Consider the following 17,704-nt stretch of genomic DNA (forward strand, 5'->3'; position numbering starts at 1 on the left):
ACAAACATTAAAGAAAGATTAATAAAGACAAGAGAATTATTTACTCAATTATTCCAGTTCAGAGTCACTGTTGGCTGGATCCTGTCCTGCTCATGGCACAAGGTGGGAACCAGCCCTAGACGGGACACCATTCCACCTCAGGGCACAGTCACACACACACACAGGCACACAAACACACACATTCATACTAGGACAGTTTAAACACGCTAATTAAGCTAATGTGCACATCTTTGGATGTGGGAGGGAACTGGAGTACCCAGAGAAAACCTATACAGATGTGGGTAGAATGTGTAAACTCCACACAGACAGTGGCCTTGTCTGGGAATTGATGTTTTTTTCTTATCAATGTTAAAACAAAACAATGATAACAAAACGATGTTATTCAAGGACCTGTAATATATGTAAGAGAACTTAGTTACCCATGTTTGTAACAGGATTATTTAGGGATATTTAATTTTCCAGTATGAGTTGGTCAGCTATTTAAAGCACCTTAGAAAGTGTTAAAATTTGCTAGATTATAAATAGAATGCACTTTTTATGGTAGAAGACTTAAGGGAAAGTAGGTTTTTATATTTTTAACTTCAAGAAATCTAACATTAAAAGTAAAGTGACTGCAGATAGTGTTTTTCTGTGTATGAAGGCTTATTTCATGGCCACTAGGAAACTTACATTAGGAGACTCTTTATAAATGTTGTTCAATAGGTGATACTAGTACAAAAAAGGAACATGTTTTAGGGTCAAATACATACATTAGAGAAAGGACAAAAATTGGCTTTTATTTTCTAGCAGTAAATGGAAAGAAAGAAATGTAATCAGCCATAAATCACAGTGTCCCTAGGATAAAGATAAACCTGTTGCTTAGGCAGCCAGGAGAAACACAGTTATTCCTTATAGTGAGAATATAACAAAAAAAAACTCATGGAACTCTGTAATAAAGCAAAACAAACCAAAAAGCTTATTTTTATGGTAAGTACAGACTTCAGTTTCAAAAATCTATTTTCAATTTTTTTAAACCCATTAAATCTTGAATGTAGTTCAATGGTGTAGCTCTAAACTGCAAGTTAGTAAAAGCACTTCTGTACAAGGGGAAAACAATTAATCCAAATATGCAGTTATCTAACAGTCCATCTTAACTGAGAGGTAGGTTTTACATTTTAAACTATAGATTTTAGATAGTTACGACTCTCTGTTTTGGATTTTTTTGAGAGTACTACTCAATAGAATTTTTTGATGTGATGAAAATGGTCTGTATCTGTGATGGCCAGTATGGTAGCCACTAGGCAAATATGGCTATTGAGTATCTGAATTGCAGCTAATGCAAATGAGGAACTGGATTGAGAAATTTGGATTCAGGATTCTGTATTTGCTCTATCTAATATGGTAGCAACTAGTGTTAAAGGAAAAATTATTTGATAATACTTCCTAAAGCACAATAAGACAGACTTTATTCAGGACCATTGCAATAGGGATAGGGACTGTGGCAATGAGATTTTGTAGTTGAGGAGAGAGATTGGGCTCAACTCCAAATACAAAATGGGCAAGTGGGAATTTCTAGCCAAGGAGTAGAGTAAGGATAGATAGATGGACAATTGCTAAGAGGTAACGTCAGGAATAAGGGGTATTATGGTGAAACTGACCTACCAGGATTCTTGCTGAAGGCAGGCCAGAGTAATCAGACTTCACCTGGACAGTGGAGGATGAGAAAACTGATCAGATACGGAAGGTAATCAGATATCCAGGATCGGGGTGGGGGTTCCTGCTACACTGACCTTAACATGATTCTTGCTGAAACTGGGTTTTATAAGGAAGTGAACAGATTGGCATAGGAGAAGGTTCAGCAGCCTGACTAAAATTTGGCTATGCAAATAATCTTTGTGACTAGGCACATGTAGCTATTTTAATGTAAATTAATTTAATTAAGTAAAACTTAAAATTCAGTTTTCAGTCTCTCTAGACACATTTCAAGTACTCACAAGACAGATGGCTAGTGGCTACCATATTATACAAGGCAGATATAAAACATTTTTACCACTGCAGAAAGTTTTATTGGGCAGCATTGATAGCAATGAGTCCCAATGCAGGGTACACATTAGAATTCCCTGGGTAGCCATGAAAAAATTTTGATGCCAAGATCTGATTATAATCAAAGATTTGATCTTGAAATCTCTGTTTAAGATCTCCACTTACAGTTTCTTACGGAATTCTAATATGTAACTAGGGTTAAAAACCACTGACTTAGGTTGTGAAGGACTCTACATCATTCTGTTTTCCTTAATGATATTTCTCTCAATCAAACTCTTGCTGAATTTAGCAGGTTTTTATATATTTATTTTTCTTTACAAGTACTTGGGGCATGCACCTATTTTATGATGCAAGTTAATAAAAGAAATGCATGTTTAAGTTTTCTGCCAACCTCTGGATAGTATTGAGACCTTAGGAAAGTTGAGGTGACTTACAATGAAAAGTTCCTAAAAGGAAGACATGTTTGTATGCTGAGAGAAAGATGCTGAAGATAAAATGACTGTGTGGCAAGGTCCTTGTGGAATAAATAAACTACTGGAATTATGATCATTCTTTTTTCACATGCCACAATTAAGAGCCATTAATATTGTGGAATATTTGCTTCCAGTCTTTTATAAGAAATTAATTTTTAAAATAAACCTGATATATACTATATATAAATAAGTCATATGTTGCAAATACTGAACTTTAAAAATCACCTCTAATCCAGTCACCCAGAGATACTGTTAATATTTGGGTAGACATTACTGCCAAGATCACTTCTATGTGTATGTACATATAGAAGGATGGATGGGTGGTTAGAAGGAGGGAGTGACAGAATGAAAGATAATACTTATTCACCACAAGAGGTTAATTCCTAAGGGGTGTGTCTAAATTTAAGCAAATTCTAAAAAAAAAAAAAAAAGAAAAAAAATTACAGATACTGTTATTACAATCTTGTTTCAGTTTTAGGTGGGATATATTTAACCATGCTTTGGTATGACATTAGCAGTTTCATTTCTCATTTTTCTGCTTCTCACATCCTAATATTTACTCATTTTACTATTTTTACATTGTCCATGTTTGTAACATTCATACTTAGTTTTTCAACCACTTTTTTATAACTTATTATTGTTCTATATTCTCTTTTAGAATGTCCTTTTAGAATGTCCTCCTTGATTCTGGAGTTTTTGATGCAATTGGCATAATTTCAGTCTTATAGCACTGAATAATGTTTCAGTAGAGAAGTCTCATGCAAGCCAGCCAGATTCTTTTCCATTTCCCCTAGTAGATGATTTGCTTTTTATGCATGAATTGTTGAATAATTTTTTAAGCTCCCAAGCATAATAATGTAACTAAGAGTAGAAATGGGAATACCCTGACTCATGTGCCCACATGTATCTATGTGGAATAATCTTTTAGGAATTACACCTTTCTTCTGGAATACATGTTGATGGAGCAGCCACTATTTGGAAGATCTCTGGTTTTGAGATAGAAAAGAGAGCTAAGAAGTACAATTTTGGCTCCAAACACTTCCACCTGGAAGACACATATGGTTCATTGGGCAAAGCAAGTTGGCCATGTCTGACATCAATAGGATGGTGAAGTATATTTTATATTCCTCAACAGGAAGGAATACAGGCTTAGTAACAATAATATAGTCTATCACCATGACTAATTTAGAAACCATTATATTAGTTTGACAGATTTGAAAACTGCTGGTGTTAACTGTCACAAATATGAAGTTATGTAGGGAAGCCCATTTCTTCTGTCACTTACGCAGTCTGCAGGTCTTTGATCTCTTCAGAAGCTCTATTTGTATGTCTCTCAAATGTGTTGTGCGTGCAAATCAATAGTAAATCTGTAGGTCCGGACTGAGCCTCAGATCTTACATTCACAGTAAGCTTCTAGGTGATGTCAATGCAGCTGGTCCCTGGAACACACTTTTGAATAGCAAGGCTCTATAGCTCTTTAATATCATGGATCTTTTCACTTAGAAGAGAGCCAACTTTAAGGTCCAGATGGAGGAAAAGGGGCAGTAAAAAGGAACATTAATGGGTATGAGACCAAGAGGAGTGTGAAATACTTTCAAATAAAGGGAAAGAGGAACATGCAGAAGTCTCTTGGATGTTTCACAGAGATCAGATAAAATAAAAGTGGAAAAGCCCATCAAATTTGCCATTTAATTTATTCATTTTAGGGTGGGGATTGTGAACTGGGGAAGAGAAGATATTACAATACATTGTGGATTCTGTAGGAGATAATGGAGTAAAGACAGTAAAAGTAGATTTCTACTTTCAAAAATTCAACTGAAAAGAAGCAGAAAGATGGAGTAGTATCTAGAAAAAGATAGATACTAGATTTGAGGGAAAATTGAGGGGTTTTGTTTTGTTTTTGTTTTGATCGTGGATAAGGAGTCAATAGTGAATGTTGAAAATACAGGTTTTTTCCCCTAGTATCTCATTATTGAGAGAATTATTAGAAAAGCTACAATCAGCAATCTGTTTTTTTTTTTTTTTAGTTTAGAAGATACTTTTAAAGTGTTTGAAGTTTTAGTATCTATATTACTGTTTTTGAAAATACTGACTTGCAGCTCAATGTTTTAAATAGTCAAACTTTTTATACATAGCTGTTATCAATATTGTAATATTCAGTTATAATAGGAGTCTTTTATTACATTAAACCTGATCTCATAGTACGTTCATTGATGATTTCCAGACTTTCTACAGCATACCTTTCCATTTTTTTACCAAAATGATTTTTTTAAAGGTTTTATACTGCTCTGTTAATTCTCTGCTTGAAAGTCCTTCAGGAGTTCTGAGTCTAGTAATAGCAAGCTAGGTAATTCAGACTATCCTGCTGAGAACAATTTAAAAAGCTGGACACAAAGCAAACATTTTATTAAGGGTATCAGAAAGCTAAGTGGTATGGGTAGGATAGGATCTGAATGAGGACAAAGGTCTAAGGAGGGAGAACTCCAATTTGATTGCTTTTTACAACCAGGGGAAGTGTTGATTCCTGAAACAGGAACTGAGAGACCAAAAGGTGCATTTGACAGGCTGTGGGTATAATGGAACCGGGCCAGAGTGCAAGGCCTGTCACAGGGGATGGGTGGCCCTAGTGATCTCTTCTCACTTTGGACCCCAAAATGTTGTACATTAGGGAGAAAGATAAACTGAAGTAGCTAGGCCTCCCTAGGAAGATACTTCAGCTTCAAATTATCAAAATTTCTGTAACTTAATTAATAAGATCTGGTATTACTAGTGTCCTCAGGCACTTGACAGAAGCAAACATTAATTCCCTCTGGAGAATTACCAGTTTCTACATGTCAAAATGTTTCGTCAGATGATTTTGCAAATTTTATGTTCTGCACACAAAATAGGCACATGACAAGATATGTGACACAATAGAGAATAGAAACAGGCCCACGGTAACTCTAGATATTCTAGTTATCAGATTTAAAATAGCTATGTTGAGAATTTTGACCTGATTAAGAATTTTGTAGAAAGTTACAAACTATGAGAAAGAAAAATGGATATTCTAGAAGTGAAAAATACAACCCCTCTAATTAGGACCTTTGTAGATGGATTTAGCAGCAAATTAGACACCGCAGAGGAAAGAATTCCCTAACTGAAAGGTAAGTCAAAAGGGAATGTTCAGAGTAAACAGGAAAGAAAGGAAAATATAGGAGAAGGTAAGTTCAATACAAGATACAGTGAGAAGTTCTAATATGTATGTACGTATACATATGAATCCTAAAAGTAGATGAGAGATAGAATGGGCAAAAGCATTATTTAAAGAGAGAATGGCTGGCCAACATGGGGAAACCCTGTCTCTACTAAAAATATAAAAATCAGGCGTGGTGGTGCGTGCCTGTAGTCCCAGCTATTTGGGAGGCTGAGGCACAAGAATTGCTTGAACCTGGCAGGCAGAGGTTATAGTGAGCCAAAATTGCACCTCTGCACTCCAGCCTGGGCGATAGAGTGAGACTCTGTCTCAAAAAAAAAAAAAAAAAAAAAAAAGAATGGCTGAAAATGTCCAAACTAAAGAAAAACTTTAATTCAGATTCAAGCATCCCTATCAACCTCTAGTGGAAACCACACCAAAGGCAAAAAAAAAAAAAAAAAGGAAAAAATAGTGTTTCTACCTTCAATCATACAGCATTAAGATGGACATTGATTTCTCAACAGACACAGTAAAAACTAAAAAACTGGGAACCTATAGATTTAAAATGTTAAAAGAAAATACCTGCCACCTAGAATTCTGTGACCTGTGAAATTTCCCAGAGATACAATAATAACCATAAATATGAGAGCAAAACTAAATCAACCTTGACTATCTTAAAAATAATGTTTTTTAAATACACATGTATTCAGCGTGTAAAACTGTTTCATATATCTTGGCAGTGGCAGACAGTTTTTAACATCCTGGCATTGTCTGGGAAGAGGATAAAAGTACCAGTTAATATGAGGCTGTGAGCGTATGCTTATTGCAGCACTATTCACAATAGCAAAGACTTGGAACCAACCCGAATGTCCATCAGTGATAGACTGGATTAAGAAAATGTGGCACATATACACCGTGGAATACTATGCAGCCATAAAAAATGATGAGTTCATGTCCTTTGCAGGGACATGGATGAAGCTGGAAGCCATCATTCTCAGCAAACTATCACAAGGACAGAAAACCAAACACTGCATGTTCTCACTCATAGGTGGGAATTGAAGAACAAGAACACTTGGACACAGGAAGGGGAACATCACACACCAGGGCCTGTCGTGGGGTGGGGGGAGGGGGGAGGGATAGCATTAGGAGATATACCTAATGTAAATGATGAGTTAATGAGTGCAGCACACCAACATGGCACATGGATACATATGTAACAAACCTGCATGTTGTGCACATGTACCCTAGAACTTAAAGTATAATAATAATAATAATAATAATAATAACAAAAGGCTGTGAGGAGTCAGTAATTCAGACTTTTTATCTCTGGGATGACCACTAAAATAATTGTTTAAAAAAATGTATAACTTTCAGATATGTGGGGAAAAAACAGAGTTAATAAACACTGAATCCAAGGAAGGCAACAAAGGAGAGAAGTCTAAAAGAACAGGTAGACAAATAGAAAATAGAACAAATAGTGCTGGGCACAGTGGCTCATGCCTGTAATTCCAACACTTTGGGAGGCCGAAGTGAGTGGATCGCTTGAGGTCAGGAGTTTGAGACCAGCCTGACCAATATAGTGAAACCCTGTCTCTACTAAAAATGAAAAAAAAAAAAAATTAGCTGGGCATGGTGGCGTGTGCCTGTAGTCCCAGCTACTCAGGAGGCGGAGGCAGAAGAATCGCTTCAACCTGGGAGGTTGGGGTTGCAGTGAGCCAAGATCGTGCCACTGTACTCCAGCCTGGGCAACAAAGTGAGACTCCATCAAAGAAAGAAAGAAAGAGAGAGAGAGAAAAGAAAAAGAAAAGAAAGGAGAAAGGAAGGAAGGGAAAGAAAGAAGAAATAAACAAAAAGGACCTGCTTAGATACACACCAGAAACATAACGTCATATGGTTAGGCTTTGTGTCCCCACTCAAATCTCATCTTGGATTATAATCCCGATAATCCCCACATATCAAGGGAGAAACCAGGTGGAGGGAATTGGATCATGGGGGCAGTTTCCCCCATGCTGTTCTTCTTGTGATAGTGAGGTCTCATGAGATCTGATGGTTTTATAAGTGTTTGATAATTCCTCCTGCCTTTATTCTCCCTCCTGCCACCTTGTAAAGAAGGTGCCTTGCTTCCCCCTTTGCTTTCTGCTATGATTGTAAATTTCCTGAGGCCTCTCCACCCATGCAGAACTGTGAGTTAGTTAAACCTCTTTCCTTTCTAAATTACCCAGTCTTGGGCAATTCTTTATAGCAGTGTGAGAACAGACTAATACAGTAAATTGGAACTACAAAGTGGGGTACTGCTATAAAGATACCCAAAAATGTGGAAGCGACTTTGGAACTGGGTAACAGGCAGAGGTTGGAACAGTTTGGAGGGCTCAGAAGAAGACAGGAAGATGTGGGAAAGTTTGGAACTTCCTAGAAACTTGTCGAATGGCTTTACCAAAATGCTGATAGTGATAATGGTAAATGAAGTCCAGGCTGAGGTGGTCTCAGATGGAGATGAGGAATTTGTTGGGAACTGGAATAAAGTTGGCTCTTGCTGTGCTTTACAAAGAGACTGGTAGCATTTTGCCCCTGCCCTAGAGATATACAGAACGTGAGAGAGATGATATAGGGTATCTAGCAGAAGAAATTTCTAAGCAGCGAAGTGTTCGAGAGGTGACCTGGGTGACCTTAAAATCAGTCAGTTTTATGGATTCACAAAGAGATGGTTTGGATTTGAAGCTTATGTTTAAATGGGAACCAGAGCTGAAAAGTTTGGACAACTTGCAGCCTGACAATGCAATAGAAAAGAAAAACCCATTTCTGAGGAGAAATTCAAGCCAGCTGCAGATACTTACTTAAGTAACGAGGAGACAAATGTTAATCACCAAGACAATGGGTAAAATGTTTCCAGGGCATGTCAGAGACCTTCGTGGTTGCCCTTCCCATCACAGGCCTGGAGGCTTAGGAAGAAAAAAATGGTTTCATGGGCCAGACCCAGGGCCTTGCTGTTCTGTGCAGTTTCAGGACACAGTGCCCTGAATCCCAGCTGTGGCTAAAAAGGGCCAACATACAGCCCAGGCCATTTATTTAGAGGATACAAGTCCTAAGCCTTGGCGGCTTACATGCGGTGGTGTGCCTGTGGGTGCCCAGAAGTCATGAATTGAGGTTTGGGAACCTCTGTCTAGATTTCAGAGGATGTATGCAAACGCCTGGATGTCCAGACAGAAGTTTGCTGTAGGGGTGGAGCCCTCTTGGAGAACCTTTGCTAGGGCAGTGCAGAAGTGAAATGTGGGGTCAGAGCCCCCACCTAGAGTCTCTACTGGGGCCCTGCCCAGTGGAGCTGTGAGAAGAGGCCTATCTTCCTCCAGACCTCAGAATGGTAAATCCACTGACAGCTTGCACTGTGCACCTGGAAAAGTTGTAGGCACTCAATGCCAGCTAGCGAAAGCAGCTGGGAGAGGGGCTGTACCCTGCCAAGCCACAGGGGTGGAACTGCTCAAGGCCATGGGAGCTCACCTCTTGCATCAGTGTGACCTGGATGTGAGACATGGAGTCAAAGGAGATTATTTTGAAACTTTAAGATTTAATGACTGCCCTGCCAGATTTTGGACTTGCGTGGGACCTGTAGTCCCTTTGGTTTGCCTATTTCTACCATTTGGAACAGAGACATTTACCCAATGTCTGTACCCACATTGTGTCTTGGAAGTAACTAACTTGCTTTTGATTTTACAGGCTTATAGGCAGAAGGAACTTGCCTTGTCTCGGATAAGACTTTGGACTTGGATTTTAGGGTTAATGCTGGAGTGAATTAAGACTTTGGGAGACTGTTGGGAAGGCATGATTGGCTTTGAAATGTGAAAGGGACATGAAATTTGGGAGGGGCCAGGGGCAGAATGATATGGTTTGGCTTTGTGTCCCCACCCAAATCTCATCTTGAAATATTATCCCCATACTCTCCCTGTGTTAAGGGAGAAACCAGGTGGAGGTAATTGGATCATGGGGGTGGTTTCCCTAATGCTGTTCTTGTGATAGTGAGTTCTCATGAGATGTGATGGTTTTATAAGTGTTTGGTAGTTCCTCCTGAGTTCATTCTTCCTCATGCTGCCTTGTGAAAAAGGTGCCTGGTTCCCCTTTGCCTTCCGCTATGACTTAAGCTGAGGCCTCCCCAGCCATGTGGAACTGTCAATTAAACCTCTTTCCTTTCTAAATTATCCAGTCTTGAGCAGTTCTTTATAGCAGTGTGAGAACAGACTAATACATAAGGATACAGAAATGTTGAGAGTAGAAAGAAAAAGCAGAAACTAATGAAAAGAGAATTGGTACATTAATATTAGACAAAGAATACTTTATGGAAACAGTATTCTGAGAAAAAGTTTAATTTTCCAGGAAGATATAATTTTTGATTTGTATGAGCCTAATAACATGGTCCCAGTGTATAAAAAGCAAAGTAGGGAGACCTACTGGGAACCAAATAACCCATAATTTAGAGTGAGAGATATTAACAACCTCCATTGGTAACAGAATAATCAGACAAAAACAAATCAATACAAATATACAGAATTTGACTAACACAGTCCACAAACTTGACCTCATGGATATGTAAATACATGTGTGTGCATGTATGCATACACATATATAAAACACTAAACCCTGCAGTGCAGAGTATACATTATTTTCAAGCATATATGGGGCATTTACAAAATTTATACATCTTATAAGTTTCCCTCTTAACACTATCTTAGCTGTGTCCCAGAGATTCTGGTATGTTATATCTTTGTTCTTATTAGTTGCAAAGAACTTCTTGATTTCTGCCTTAATTTCATTATTTACCCAAAAGTCATTCAGGAGCAGATTATTCAATTTCCATGTAATTGTATAGTTTTGAGTGAATTTCTTAGTCTAATTTTTCTAATTTGATTTTGCTGTGGTCCAAGAGACTGTTTGTTATGATTTTAGTCCTTTTGCATTTGTTGAGGAGTGTTTTACTTCTGAATATGTGATCAGTTTTAGAGTATGTGCCATGTGACAATGTATATTCTGTTGTTTTTGGGTGGAGAGTTCTGTAGAGATTAGGTCCATTTGCTCCAGTGCTGAGTTCTGGTCTTAAATATCTTTGTTAATTTTCTGTCTCAGTGATCTGTCTAATATTGTCAGTGGGGTGTTAAAGTCTCTGAGTATTATCGTTTGGGAGTATAAGTCTCTTTGTAGGTCTCTAAGAACTTGCTTTATGAATCTGAGTGCTCCTGTGTTGTGTGCATATATATATCTAGGATAGTTAGATCTTACGAATTGAACCCTTTAGCATTATGTAATGCCCTTCTTTGTCTTTTTTGATCTTTGTTGGTTTAAAGTCTTAGTTTAAAACTAGATTTAAATCCTAGTTTTGTCAGAAACTAGAATTGCAACCTCTGCTTTTTTCTGTTTTCCATTTGATTGGCAGATTTTCCTGCATACCTTTATTTTGAGCCTATGTCTGTCATTGCATGTGAGATGGATCTCTTGAAGGCAGCATATCAGTGTTCTTGGTGTCTTATCCAGCTTGCCACTCCGTCTTTTCATTGGGACATTTAGCCCACTTACATTTAAGGTTAGTATTGTTATGTGTGGATTTTATCCTGTCATGATGTTAGCTGGTTATTTTGCAGGCTTGTGTATGTGATGGTTTTATAATGTCCCTGGTCTGTGTACTTCATTGTGTTTTTGTAGTGTCTGGTAATGGTCTTTCCTTTCCATATTTTAGGGTTCTTTTAAGGCAGTTCTGATGCTAACCAGTACTCTCGGCATTTGCTCTTATGGAAAGGATCTTATTTCTCCTTCCCTTATATAGCTTAGTTTGGCCAGATGTGAAATTCTGGGTTGGAATTTTTTTTCTTTAAGAATGATGAATATTGGCCCCCAATCTCTTCTGGCTTGTAGGGTTTCAGCTGAGAGGTCTGCTGTTAGTCTGATGGACTTCCCTTTGTAGGTGACCTGGCCTTTTTCTCTAGCTGCTCTCAAATGTTGTGATTATTTGATTGTACTTTCATATTGATGGAAGAAAACAAATAGTTTATTTTATGTGCTTTGGTATTTATATCTGTGAATAAACATTTTAATATTAATTATTAAAATTTAGAACTGTTTTTATAATATGTAATTATTGCATAATATTTTATAATTTTTAATTAGTAAAGAGAATATTTTCCATTTGTTTTTCAAACTTTAAAGTGTAGAAAGTTAGTACATTAGTTTTCTTGCCCTGAACTGCATTCTGTGGTGAGCTTTTGAAAATTACAGAGCAATTGCAAACTTGCAAACATGTTTAATGAATTATTGGGATATTATGAAACACAGATTGAAAAGCTATTAGGCAAAGTAAATACAAACTAAGGGTTACTCCTAAAATCAATTAAGGAAGGGTATATTATTAGTTAAAGGTAATCTGTAATTGTATATTGCATTGCTTGAGAAGTTTAAATTGCAAAATGAGGAGTGTTTTTGGTTCTTTTGCTATTCAAAGAAATCATTTAAAAATTATTTAAAACATAAATTATTCAAAAATAAATCGAATTTTATTTTAATACATTTTCAGTTGTTTAAAATAAAAATAAATTCTTTAAAACTTATTTTATCTTAAAATAGTTTTAATGTTTGCATTTTCTCATTAGAGAAGCAAATTTAAATATAAACTATTCGGTGTAGAAGAATTAGAATACTTTGATAAGCAAAAATAATATTCTTTATAAAAATTCTACCATATTGCATTGCCACCAGGAATGCAGAAGAATATCTCATTTCCTACTGTCAAACAGTATGTGACCAAACTTCTTTTGAGTTTTTACCAACCCAATAGGTGTGAAATGATATTTCAGTATAGTTTAAATTTGCATTTATCTAATTATGAGTGAGATTGAACAACATTATTACATGTTTAAGGACATTTTTACATCCTCTTGTGAATTGTCTGATTATATCTTTTGTGCATATTTTCACCTGCATTATTTTTTCCCTAGTTTTTAAGAGTTCTTTAAATATTTAGGATACAAAAGTAGAATATGTGTATGTATGCGCGCGTGTGTGTGTGTGTATCTCTGCATACTTTTTTTCCTAGAGTTGTAATGGATGAACCATAATTCTTTCTCTACTTTTCTTTATGGAAAATTAATGGCAGTTCATAATAGTTTTGGTAGTTCAAAGTATAGTTCAAGTTGTTGCTTCAGAACATTACTTTATTAGATGCTTGCCATGTGTCAGGCCCCTAGTTAGGCACTGAGGAGGCTTTGTGGAAGAAAGGCAATGTTTTGGAGGTTACAATTTAGTGGAAGGGATTTAAAGCCCAAATATTAACTTAACACTGTGTCAGATGCTGTGAAGGAGACGTAAAGATACTATGTGACTAATAACAGGGACTTGGGTTAGCTGGGTGATCAGGAAGGTTTTAGGATAGTTTTTTAAAGCATTGCAGAGGTAATTGTCCTTTTTGGGGATTTTGATATTATTATTATTTTTTAGTGCTTGTTTAGAACCATTCACCCGACAGCTGAGATGATTAGGTCAACATAAACTCTTGTATGGTCAAAATGCCATTTAAGTTTAGATAGAGGGAGAACAATGAAATAGATATTTTCTAGATTATATGGTCTTAGGTTGAACCATAAATTTTCTTTGAAAACTATAATTTTTAATTTTGGTAAATTTTGAGGGTAAAGTAAATGTAGCATTTTGCCATGTTTACTATCTTATTTAATTTTGTGATTTATTTAGTTTTTTAGATTTCATTTTAATAATTTTTATGTTTAGGTAGGAGTGGTGTTTTATTAATTCAGTGTTGTTATTACATGAAGTATAGATGAGAAGGTTAACACTAATACAAAATTTAAAGGGAAGCAGTTTCGCTAATCTTGATGATAATGAAACATTCAAGGAAGTCTTGATAAGCAAATGAAAAATATTAATAATTGGCATTCAATCTGAAATTAAATGTTCAAATGTATGTTTCTATATGAAAGCACACCTTGATTTACTTCATGGCATGTTAATATGAAAGTTCATAATTTAATTCCATAGAGAAGACTATTTTTCATTATGACTTGTAGAAAAATTTTTTCCTGTGAGAACTAATGTTACAATTTCTTATTTGGAAAATAATAATATATATCTTGAAAGATGTATTTTAAAAATATATAATGTATCTTAAAATGTGTTGGTATTATAATCAGGTTAAATCTGTTGAAATAAATTGTAATTTAGTTTTTAATGACTTCCTTTCTGTTGACAATTATGTTTTGCGTTGACTTGCAATTATTCTAGTGGTTCATACTAGTTAAGTTCCTAAAGCAAGCAAGTAGGAAGTTCAGTTCCTTTTTTTTGACAGTTGCTTGATTTTTACAGCAGAGCATCCCAGGGAGTAAGCTGTATTACTAGTAAATTAGACATCTGCCCAAAGAGCTCTATTCAGTAGTCCTTGACATTACTCTGAAAGAAAGATGAATTTAATAGGAATTTTGCCTTTTTTTCCCAGACACTGGCCAAAAGAAGACCCTAGACAAGAAAGATGGAAGACGAATGTCTTTTCAGAAACCTAAAGGGACTATTGAGTATACTGTAAGTTATTTGCTTTCGAAAAAGCTATTTTTCTTTGTAAGAGTCTTCTTTAAGACATTCTCTGTTTATACTATAAATAAGACAAGCATTGTTAATTGCCTTATTTTTAAAAATCTGTATTTCACTTTGGATAATTGTTTTATTTTTTAGTTGTTGTTTTTTTCTTTAAAGAGAAATTTTACTGAGATATAAAGTTAGTTATCCTAGAAAATTTAATTTAATATAGATGATAGTTTACTGAGAGAGTTCCCATGGGCCAATAATTTTTATTAGGTTAGGCTTTTAGGAAAATATTTAGTTTTTTAGAAATGTGATCTTCATTATATTCGCAGCAGTGCTAGTGATAGTTATAATGGCAGATGGGATACATAAAAGAAAAGTTGATGTTAATCTTCCAGTATAACCTTCCACATTAAATCATTTGTATTTATTTATAGCTAACTCCCTTTAGCTCTAAACATTGAGCTTTTTTTTTTTTTCTGTATTCTTGAAATGAACTTCAAATCTCCCTGCAGTCAGCTGGCTTTTCACATTTCTGGTTACTCTGGGAAACTGAAGTGAGAAATCAGCTTTGGTGTATGGTATGCTGCATATTTGATTGAATGTAAAGATTGTTTATTTGGATAATGTTAACGTGTTGTAAAGCACTTTTAACTGAGCTTAATTTTGTTATTCTGTGTTTTTCTAACATAACTGTATTAAGGAGAACAGCAATTTTAAACATTAATTTAGCATTTGTGTCATTATGAAACCGTCCAGTCTTGGTTTGACTCTTATTTTCCATGCATCTTTAAAATTGAACAAATTATCAAAATTCTAATTTATACTCTATTTTGATATACCATTCGTATATAGCGGACAGTGTGAGATTTTAAATATTTTTAAAAGGTTGGGAATCATATAATTTAGGATGAAATAAAATTTACTAATATCAAGATAATCTCACAGCATATTTTAAACTCAAATTGCGTGTGTTTGTACCTTCTCTGCATAATTGAGAAAATAAGTTCAAATAAGTTTTTTATAGGTAACCTTTAAAATTTCTTCTTTGTCTTTACAATTCTGCAGTGTCAATATGAAAAATTTAGATATATACATGTTTTTATCATGTTTATTGTGTTTCTTCAGCCTAAGAAATCATGTCACTCATAAATTCTAGAAGAATTCTTGGTAATTATCTTTGATTGCCATTTTCTCCTCCTTTCTCTATTTTGTTTCTCCAGAACTCTAATTTTTTATTGAAACTAATTGTACTACATTTTGCTATCATTATGCTTTGTTGACCTTGCTATTATTTTGATTGTATCTTCTGTCTACTTTGCTAGGTGTTTGCCTCTTCTTAATTCCCAATGTGAGTGGTCCCTTGTTTCTTTTTGCTTTTCTATTGACATTCTATTACTTGGAGTGCTTAAGAACTTTATAAACTATGTGGAGTGAGACTCAAACTTTTTTTCTATCCCTCCCTTTCTAGTTGCTTGCATTTCCTACTATCACTTCATACTAAACATATTATGGAAACCTCTTACCAATTCTTCTTCCTCCATCCTTCCACAATTCCTGATTTTCTCATTTCCGTTCCCTTTCAGTTTGTTATTCATTCAGGTTGCAGTCTTTAGAGTCAGCATCAGTTTGCTCATTCACATTTGCTTCCCTGACGTACTGCTACTGCTGTCACCACAACTCCATTCAATCCATGAATGTCTTCTCTTGAGTCTTAGTTGAAATCTTGTACCTTAATTTCTTTCTTTACATTTTTATTACTTTAAACCTTATCTTTGTTTTTCTGCATCCTTTCTCTTTCTTGTTCCAGTAATCCTAGCCCTGATGCCAGTAATATGAGATGCCACTTGGGCTGTTTTGTTACCTTCATCATCTCATTTAATAGAATCACTGTGAGAATAAAATGTGTTATTATTAATTATGAAAGTACTTGGTAAACTTACAGATTTTACTGCAAAATATCATTTGTTTACAGAGACCTTTTATATATATTATCTCGGTAACATAGGTTTTGTATCAGTACATTGTGTAGATGGGGAAGTTTGCATAGAAGGATGTAGGCAGAACTAGATTATTATTGTATTAACCCAAATATTTGGCATACATTTGGTTTTATAAAACCATTAAGGAAAATATGTATATTATTGTTTTACATACACAAACAAATGCACACGCACCTGCTTTTCTTGACTTTTGAAATCTTCTATAACCTAATTCTAAATGCCTCTTTTTTTATTTTATTTTATTTTGTTTTCTGGAGACAGGGTCTTGCTTTGTCGCCCAGGCTGGAGTGTGGTGCTATCACAGCTCACTGCAGCCTCAACTTCCCAGGCTCAAGTGATCCTCCCACCTCAGCTTCCTGAGTAGCTGGGACTACAGGCATGCACCACCACGCCCAGCTAATTTTTGTATTTTTTGTCAAGATAGGATTTTGCCATGTTGTCCAAGCTGGTCTTGGACTCCTGGGCTCAAGTGATCCACCTGCCTCAGCCTTCCAAAATGCTGGAATTACAGGCATGATCTACCATGTCTGACCTCTGAATGCCTCTTAATCGTTTTTAGAGACTTAACTCCATGTAATCACCTTCCTAAAAATTTGTGCTTCATGAGTCTACTCTGGATGGTTTAGGAGGAAGAGGACAGTATCCCACAAATATGTTATGCTTTTCTGTCTCTTAACTATGTCAGTTCTGTTATCTTCACTTTGAAAGTTCATTCCTTTCTCTCTACTTTTCAAATTCCCAACCCTTCTTCAAGACCCAGCTTTAAATCATTTCTTTTCTGTAGTCTTTTCTGGAAAATTTGGATTACATGGTGCTTTTATTCATACTCAAAACTTCTATTGCATTCATTATTCCATTTTAAATTGTTCATCTTTTGCATAACCTTTTCTATCTTAGTTTCCAACTAGATTGTAAATTCCTTGTGCAAAACGACTTTTAGTTGCACTTATTTGTGTTTTCTTCAGAGCTCTCTTTTTTTTTTTTTTTTTTTTTGAGACAGAGTCTCGCCCTGTTGCCCAGACTGGAGTGCAGTGGCGCAATCTCGGCTCACTGCAAGCTCGGTCTCCTGGGTTCACGCCATTCTCCTGCCTCAGCCTCCCGAGTAGCTGGGACTACAGGCGCCGCCACCACACTCTGCTCATTTTTTTTTTTTTTTTTAGTAGAGACGGGGTTTCACCGTGTTAGCCAGGATGTTCTCGATCTCCTGACCTCGTGATCCACCTGCCTCGGCCTCTCAAAGTGCTGGGATTACAGGTGTGAGCCACCGCGCCCGGCCTTCTTTAGAGCTCTCTTAATGCCTTGTGTAATGGGGACTTTAAGTGGTTATATTATATTGACCAAGTGACATTTTCTTTTAGGGTAATTGATGAAATCTCATTACTTATAATTTCTACACATATGATCATGGAAACATACGAATGATTCAGAACTAAATTACTCAACTTTAGTTCAAATATTTTTCTAATTTATAT

General features: G+C 35.8%; 1 protein-coding gene across 7 annotated transcripts in view; it reads left to right on the forward strand.

Annotated features, from left to right (window-relative positions):
• The window catches only part of OXR1 (oxidation resistance 1), a 489,515-nt gene that overhangs the window by 400,648 nt on the left and 71,163 nt on the right, over positions 1-17,704 (forward strand). For all 7 annotated transcript variants that reach the window (XM_034966478.4, XM_057303073.2, XM_034966479.4 and 4 more), the window contains one exon: positions 14,147-14,229. In XM_034966478.4, coding sequence (XP_034822369.1) covers positions 14,147-14,229 — 83 coding nt within the window. The remainder of the gene's footprint in view (positions 1-14,146; positions 14,230-17,704) is intronic.

The sequence above is a fragment of the Pan paniscus genome, chromosome 7 (genome assembly GCF_029289425.2).
Source record: "Pan paniscus chromosome 7, NHGRI_mPanPan1-v2.0_pri, whole genome shotgun sequence".
Lineage (NCBI taxonomy): Eukaryota > Metazoa > Chordata > Mammalia > Primates > Hominidae > Pan > Pan paniscus.